Source organism: Triticum aestivum, chromosome 1B (assembly GCF_018294505.1).
Source record: "Triticum aestivum cultivar Chinese Spring chromosome 1B, IWGSC CS RefSeq v2.1, whole genome shotgun sequence".
In the NCBI taxonomy this organism is placed as follows: Eukaryota; Viridiplantae; Streptophyta; class Magnoliopsida; order Poales; family Poaceae; genus Triticum; species Triticum aestivum.
The window spans coordinates 117,599,451-117,607,774 of record NC_057795.1 but is presented as its reverse complement, the minus strand read 5'-3'; the positions used below and the strand labels follow the sequence as shown (position 1 = coordinate 117,607,774).

The window sequence follows — 8,324 nt, the reverse complement described above, 5'->3', positions numbered from 1 at the left end:
GGCCAAGGTGTCGTCTTACGTGGCCATACCATTTTTTGGGTATTCAAGGTGAACACATTGTATCTTGATCTACATTTTGATGTTGATGTTGGTTAGTGATGTATCGTGTTCCTATAACAGTCTTCTGACCGTGACACTTATGAAATATTGGTTACCCTACAAAGTGAACTGTAACCGCTAACTACTGATCCATCGTAAAAGAGGTAACTAACATTCTTTCATAGCAAGCACTAAGTTAAAAGTTGTATGAAATAGGTCAAATCCTATGGTCCCTTTTCCGGTTAGGAGAACCGAGGTCATCACCTAGGTGGTCACCGTGGTGTATAGGAGAACATACACTCATATCGATAAGATCCTTGTGCTCGGTAAGAAGTTAGTTATATTCTCCCGCCAGACCATGCAACCGTTACTATTAGCCGCTATCGACACCGACGTGCCGCAAAGTATAAGTCTTGCTCCTCACGGTATCACGCAACAACATATATAGCTAACCCTAAACGTCGTGCACCAATTAGCACGTGCACACCGGCCAAACATAACCTACTCATCTGGTGTCCCACTTCCGAGCCAATCCAAACGCCGACCGTTTAAAATTAACTATTGCACGTACTGATCGACCTACTATAAACAAACCGATTAGACCATGCAGAGCCCAGCGTTCTCCCGCCAAGCCATGCAACCGCCACAAGAAACCCTAGACGTCGTCGCCGACCACTCTCACTGCACTTACGTCAATTAACCCTTCTTCCCATCTCAAACACATCAGACCCTCACCAGTCGGTTTGCCACATCAGCCGCCGGCCCCCCATGTCAGCCCTTGACGTCGTGCACCAATCAGCACGTGCACACCGGCCAAACATAACCTACTCATCTGGTGTCCCACTTCCGAGCCAATCCAAACGCCGACCGTTTAAAATTAACTGTTGCACGTACTGATCGACCTACTATAAACAAACCGATTAGACCATGCAGAGCCCAGCGTTCTCCCGCCAAGCCATGCAACCGCCACAAGAAACCCTAGACGTCGTCGCCGACCACTCTCACTGCACTTACGTCAATTAACCCTTCTTCCCATCTCAAACACATCAGACCCTCACCAGTCGGTTCGCCACATCAGCCGCCGGCCCCCCATGTCAGCCCTTGATCATGGTGGTTCCACATAGGACATCACCTAGGTGGTCAGCATGTAGGTGGCAATGTGGCATCCTGCGAAAAATAAGAAAACTGAAGGGGGGAAATGTTGGTGGCCAAGGAAGAAGGGTGAATGGCGTGACTCCTCCCTCGTCAGGCGTTCTACGGTTCTTACCCCCAAGAGGTTCAGACGCCTCCTCCCCCCTTCTTCTCATCTCCTCCTCCTTCCTCCCCTCCCACCTCCTCTATATACACCATACATACGCCGTAGTCTCCCTTCTCCACTCCTCTGATCACCAGCCGCCGCCCGCCTCGGTTCCCGCCGATCCAACCCGGTACGTGCCTCGATCCGTCCGCCCAATCTCGGCTCCGGCCGCGTCCGATCGGATCAAGGATTTCGCCCCGCCCCATCTCTGATCCTATAGGACTAGCGACGCACGAGTAAATATTGGGTTCGTGATTCGTTGAAGCTTCCGGAATCTCACAGTATTTTTCTCCGATTTTTTCCCAGGGTTCTCCTTGATTCGGCGCCCAGGAACAAGGTCAGTTTAATCCTCCCCGTCCTTGGAGAATTTTCCTTCGTTTTCTTTGGCTGTTGGGAGATTTTTTGGTGCCGTTTCTGTTGGTGAATTACTTGATTTCTGTGCAGAAGGAGCGGCCTTTCGGATGTCTAGCGTCGCGACCCAGGAGGCGGCGTCGGGGTCGACCTTGCAGGAGAAGGCAGCCAGCAGGAACAAGCGCAAGTTCCGTGCCGAACCGCCGTCCGGCGAGCTGGCCCCCTTCGGGCTGGAGTACCCGCTGACGACGGACTGCGTGGGCTTTGAGTTTATGTCTCCTGAGAAGGCTGCCATGGCGGCGGCCGCCGCTGCTGCTGAGGGTGTCAATCTAGACTTCATCCCGAGCACCTGTGATGCCTGCAAAGGCATCCACGCCACAGCGGAGGAGCTATTAGAGTGTCAGCGGTATGTGAATTGGAGTGACCCAAATGAGGCACAGCTGGAGGAGATCCTTCTCAAGAGTCTGGATACAACCTTTGACAATGCTGTCAGTGTGATCACCACAATGGGCTACTCAGAGGCTGCCGCAAGGGCTGCGGTCGTGAGGGCAGCCGCACAGTACAGCTGGAGGGAGAGCCTTGCTGGGTTCAGTGAGGCCGCGGTCGAGGTGCTCAAGTCCGAGGGGGACATGTTACCAAGGGATGGCTCCTCCCTTGAGGACATGAGGAAGATTGAGCAGGTTGTGCTTGCTAGCCTGGTTGCGGTGGTCAATGAGGCCCAGCCGTTCTACACCACAGGCGATGTGATGTTTTGCTTGCTCATGTCAGATATGAATGTAGCCCATGCCTGTGCCATGGACTATAGCGCTGCTCCTCTTCCGGCTGTGGGTGCTCAAGTGATTGCACAGCCAGTTGTGGGGAACTATGAACCCACCCCAACTTCCGATCTGTCGGTTTCTATTACCAACCCACAGACTGGTGTTACTTTCCGCGGCAAACTTACCCCAGTGCCACCTGGCACGTACAATGCTGTGAAAGCTGATTCATCCACAACACCAGTGAACCCGAATGTGCCAAGTGGCAAGCCATGTGTCTCTGGAAAGATGCATCCTGTGGCACCAAATGTTAAGCCAAAAGAACACCCGGCTGCTACGCCTGATCATTCAGAGGATCAACCATTTGTTGCTGCTGCGACACAATCTGTGAAGGATGATAAGCCATTCCCTAGCAAGAGGGGAGGCTCTAAGAGGGATTCCTTGCACCGGCAGAAGTTAATGAGCTTTGATAAGAATTCCCGAGCGTTGGGCTCTAAAGGATCTCTTAGGTCTGGCAAGTATATCTCTTGTGGGACTGTAGCATTAGAGAGGAAGTGCAGGCAGGTTTCAGATTCTGCTACATGTAGCTTGAAAGGTGCATCAAAAATTGCCAAGGGGTTTGCTGCAAGCATGAAAGGGTCAGAATATTCAGTTGACCTTTCTTTTACAGCCACTGGTACCATTGCCTCCCTTCCATCATTTGATGCTAAGCCCCCCAATAACACTGACCCAGCATCAGCTGCTAGCACAGAATTGTCATTGTCGTTGCCATTGCCTTTGCCTTTACCTTCCTCAAGTGATGGTTCTGCTCCTTCTTTGAATCATGATTCTAGTGCTGAAGCTGTAGACCCTAGCAGCAAAATTAACTTTGCATACGATGAGGATCAGAAGGTCTGGATTCCACAAGATAAGAAGGATGAAATGGTCTTGATTCTTGTCCAGAGGCAGAAAGAGTTGCAAGCACATATGAGGGATTGGACAGACTGGGCTATGGAGAAGGTGATGCAGGTCACACGGCGACTTGCCAAAGAGAAGGAGGAGCTTCAGTCACTCCGGAAAGAGAAGGAAGAGGCGAGCCGACTTCATGATGAAAGGCACTGTCTGGAAGAGAGCACTCGGAAGAAGCTTTTAGAGATGGAGTCTGCTATTTCTAGGGCAAACAATCAACTGGATAAAGCAGATGCTTCTGCTCGTAGGCGTGAGGCTGAGAATGCACAACTTAGGATGCAGATGGAAGCCGCAAAGCGGCACGCAGCTGAGTCTGCAGCAAATTTTGTGGAGCTTTCAAAGAAGGATGAGAGCAGTCTTAAAAGGTCCCAGCATTGGGAATCCGAGAGAGCCATGTTGCAAGAGCAGCTTGCATCTGAAAAGAGCAAACTATCTCGGGTTCAGCAACAACTTCAGCATGCTAAAGAGAAGAAGGAACAACTCAAGGTATTTACAACCTTGCCTCTTCGTAATCTTCTACATTGAAGTAAATAATATCTATGGAACACATGCAAGCCTCATATTTTAACTTCACATCTATATGTACTTCATGTGGTTTAGTTGACATATACTCCACAGTTTGAAAGGATTTCTATCTCTGTTTAGATTTGTTTGCTGCAAACAAACAATTAAGTTGATTATTAGGAGGAGCCTCCCCCAAGTATATGCTTTAATACGTGTTGATTTTGTTGGGTGCGTTTAATAGATGCGGTCATGGTTATGCTTTTCATGCTTTAATATGTGTTGATTTTGCTGGGTACGTTTAATAGATGTGGTCATGGTTATGCATTTCATTACGTTTCGCTTCATGGTCTTTTATTTACTTACATTTGTTTTCTGTTTCTGTGCATACTAATGAGGGTGTTTAGAAGTTTACATAATAAATGGTAGCTAATTGGTTGTTATGCCGTGAAGGCTGTAAGCATATTTAGTATTTCACATATAGCTGGCAGGAAAGAAGCTACTTGAGCGTTATGGTATATCTCTATTCTTCATTAAATTCCTCCCAATAGTAAAATTTTGATTTGGGTGAATAGTATAATTACCTTTTATTGACTGTCGGTACGTTCTATAGTTTAAACTCTAAACAGAGTAAAAAGTCGGTTCCTTCACTAGCACCTCTGCAGCGTCTCTTCAACCTTTGGTTCGTTGACTCATATCATGTGATTTAAGTCCTTGCTTTGTTCAGTATCTTTCAGAGGGTGGAATATAAAAACAGGTCACCACTTCAGTACAAAACATGAAATCACTTGTGTCTTTCTAGATTAGTGGGTTAAAGCAACAATAGGACTAGAAAGGTGGCTTAGGTTAGGCTACTACTGAAATCCTATTCTTTTATAAAGTTCATCATCTTATTTGCCAATATGAGTATACGACCAATTCATTCTATGTGCTTAAAAACAGAAATCGTGTGTGCTTGTAACATAATTTTCATTAGTTTTCATGGTTGGCATACACATCTACTTTATTTTAAGTTGATCTCTTATGTCATGTTTTGCCGAAGTTGTTGAAGGTTACTTTGTACAATGCAGTACAGCCTGTGGATCCAGTGTATTCCATCTTGACCTGAACCATTGTTGAATGCTTGCAGGTAAGATGGAGACAGGAAGAGGCTAGGAAGACTGAGGCAATTGCCTGTGTGAGCTCAGAGAGGAAAGAGCGGGGTCAGATTGAGACATCTCTGAGGTCGGAAGAGAATTTCCTGCACCTCAAAGCTGAGAACGACATGCAGAGATACAAGAGCGAGATCCGTGCCCTGGAGCAGCAGATCTCGCAGCTGAAGATATCCCTGGACGCTTCAGAGACGGCTGCTCCCAAGTGGGGAACGGACGACAAGACCCGTGCCCTGCGTCTCTCCGAGGGGAGAAAGAACGGCGGCAACGCACAGGTCCTGGCCAAGGTTGCGGGGGCGGCGGCCCTGGACCTCGACTTCGACGACATCCAGCGCGACCGCGAGTGCGTCATGTGCCTGAGCGAGGAGATGTCGGTGGTGTTCCTCCCCTGTGCCCACCAGGTGGTCTGCGCCAAGTGCAACGACCTCCACGACAAGCAGGGGATGAAGGAGTGCCCGTCGTGCCGGACCCTCATCCAGCGCAGGGTCTGCGCCCGCACCGTGGGCTGCTGAGTGAGAAGAGAGAGATTTTGCGTTCGCGTCGCCGTCGCTATACCGTTTTTCCTTTTCTTTTTGATGATTGCCCAGCTTGAATTTGATGGAGATTGGAAAAAAGAATAACGAGTGTCGGTCGGACGAATAACGCTTGGTCGAGACATCGTACACCCCCCAAAGATGATGGATAATGGATGGTTGGTTATATTGGACATGTACCCCTCCCTGTGGATTGTGTGTTGCTAACCCCTTTTCTGATGCAGGCAATGTCTGGTAGTATTGGACCGGACTGGATGGTCCATTGTTAGCATGTTCATTTCTGGTTCCTGGGTGAAGTTGGCAGCGGTTGGTAATAATGGAATGGGAGCCACAGATGTGGCCCCCGTCAGCTGTCCGACAACCAGTGCTGGATCTGGACATGGATCATGGGCTTGCCGGAATACTGGCATCCATGGGCATTCTTGACTGGAGTTGTTTCCTTTTTCCGGTGATTGCCTGGTGTTTTTTAGCAAGCGCACGGAAGCCCCGACTCCCCCGATGGATCTCCGACGTTGGAGCGGGACTGTCGCCACAAGGATTGATTAGCCCAATGCACTCGGCTCTACAACGTGTGACTTCACCACGTTGGAGCGGGACTGTCGCCAGCGAGCTCTCTCACGGTTTGCAGCTGCATACGTCGCCGTCCTCGGCAGCTGCATACTCATGCAGTGTGTAGCGGCTAGATAAACTTGCAGAAACGCCTTGACTGGTTGCAGGTGAAGCCTTCAGCTCCGACGACAAGTGACAGCCTTGAGAAACTGGTGGTTCCGCTCAAGGATTTTCTTTTTCCAAAAGCGGGTTAAAAAGGGCTTCGATGCGCGGTCATCGTCATCTCACGCAATCTATGAAAGCAACACAACACAAGGGTGTTCTCAAATATAGACTAGCACTATTGTGTCGCGGCCCTTGTGTACCACATCATGGATCAGTCGAGAACTTGGAGGAGTGCTGGTGTTGTGTGTCTAGATAGTTTTGTGAGGATTTAGGGCATGTTTGCTTCATATACTAAGTTTGTGAATATTTGCCATACTTTTTTTTTGTCACACGTCTTAGGTTAGGCGGTTGAAATAGGCGTCATACTTTGCCACATTTGAGGTAATCTTGCAGCACTTTTCTGAGTCAATGACATGTAGGGTCTGGTTTGCATAAAAGAAATACTGCCATAAATGTGACTGCAAACCAAACTGATGGCTAACTCGGTCAAACTTGCATCACTTATGACATGGTAAAATGTGGCAGCTTTATTTATGCAAACCAAACACTCTCTTACCTTTGGATGGTAGAGTTGTGATGTTGTCTGTTTCATTGTTTGTAGTGCCCACATGTTTTGTAGTAAATTGATCTTGTTGTCTTCTATAAAAATAAGGTAAGCTATTGGAGTACTCAAAAAAAAATGGTGGGGACAGAGTGCGATATGTGAGTGTAAACCCTGTGAGCATGGGGCCATCAAATAGTGCACAGCGTGGATCCATGACTTACAGACCTGTGAGATAGCGAAACGAGTTGTGGTGCTCGTATCAGGCCACATCGTCTTTAGTTATGGGTGTCACAATACTTCAGTTAATGGACAATCAAGAACGAAGCTCACAAGTCACAACAAGATCGAACGGCTCACCTTCTACCGGAAGTGGTATTTACGTTGCCGTATCTTTTCACTTGCCGGTTTATTCACTTTCTATCATTACCAGCTATGCTATATAAGACAACCACTGAGTTGCATTAGATATGCTTAATATGTAGAACTTCCTAACAAATACAATCATACCCCCTACAGTTCCCAAACCCTAGTTTTCATGCACATACTTTCCCTTTTCTCTGAGATCTTCTAGAACCCTAGCTACCAAATCGATCTCGAATCTAGCAAAGGGCATGACAATTGGTATCATCGGCACAATTTTCCCTCAGCGACGTGTTATGCTTCCTCAGCTGCATACTCAAGCAGTGTGTAGCGGCTAGAGAAACTTGCAAAAGTGCCTTGACTTGTTGCAGGTGAAGGCTTCAGCTCCGACGACAAGTGAGAGCCTTTAGAACTGCTGGTTCGGCTCAAGGATTTCCTTTTTCTTTCAAAGCGGGTTAAAAAGAGCTTCGACATGTGGTCATTGTCATCTCATGGAGTCTATGAAAGCATCGCAACACAAGGGTGTTCTCAAATATAGAGTAGCACTATTGTGTCGTGGCCCTTGTGTACCATATCATGGATCAGTTGAGGACTTGGAGGAGTGCTGGTGTCGTGAGCCTACATAGATTTGTGAGGATTTCGAGCATGTTTGCTTCATATATTAAGTTTGTCAATACTTGCCATACTTTTTTTGTCATACATGTCTTAGGTTCGGTGATTAAAATTGGCATCATACTTTGCCACATTTGAGGTAATCTTATAACACTTCTCTGAGTCAATCACATGTAGGGTCTAGTTTGCTTGAAAGAAATCTTGGCACAAGTGTAGCTACAAACCAAGCAAGGGGCTAACTCGGCCAGACTTGCCTCACTTGTGGCGTGGCAAAAATGCGGCAAGCTCATTATGCCAAACCAAACATGGGGTGCCCACATGTTTTCTTGTAAATTGATCTTAGCGTTTTATAATAAAATAAGGTAAGCTATTGGAGTACTCAGAAAAAAGTATTGTGGGAACAGAGTGAGGTATTTGAGTGCAAACCTGTTGAAAGGCTCGAGATGAACCTACAGGAGGTGAATAGGTACAATTACAAATTTTAATTGTTACTTAGCAATTTTAGGCAACAATGCGGAA

The 8,324-nt window shown here is 47.4% G+C and overlaps 1 protein-coding gene across 1 annotated transcript; it reads left to right on the top strand.

Annotated features, from left to right (window-relative positions):
• The first annotated feature begins 1,266 nt into the window (after window positions 1-1,266).
• On the top strand, window positions 1,267-5,750 carry LOC123111053 (putative E3 ubiquitin-protein ligase RF298). Its single transcript, XM_044531734.1, has 4 exons — window positions 1,267-1,466; window positions 1,643-1,673; window positions 1,781-3,876; window positions 5,021-5,750. Exons 3-4 carry the CDS (start codon window positions 1,798-1,800, stop codon window positions 5,552-5,554), a joined length of 2,613 nt encoding a protein of 870 aa, XP_044387669.1. The 5' UTR covers window positions 1,267-1,466; window positions 1,643-1,673; window positions 1,781-1,797; the 3' UTR covers window positions 5,555-5,750.
• The last annotated feature ends 2,574 nt before the right edge of the window (window positions 5,751-8,324 follow it).

Bases quoted from the DNA above. Each gene is read 5' to 3' on its own strand.
- LOC123111053 (XM_044531734.1), top strand. From the start codon at position 1,798: ATGTCTAGCGTCGCGACCCAGGAGGCGGCGTCGGGGTCGACCTTGCAG. The intron at 3,877-5,020 runs GTATTTACAACC...GAATGCTTGCAG, and splicing joins AGAAGAAGGAACAACTCAAG to GTAAGATGGAGACAGGAAGA.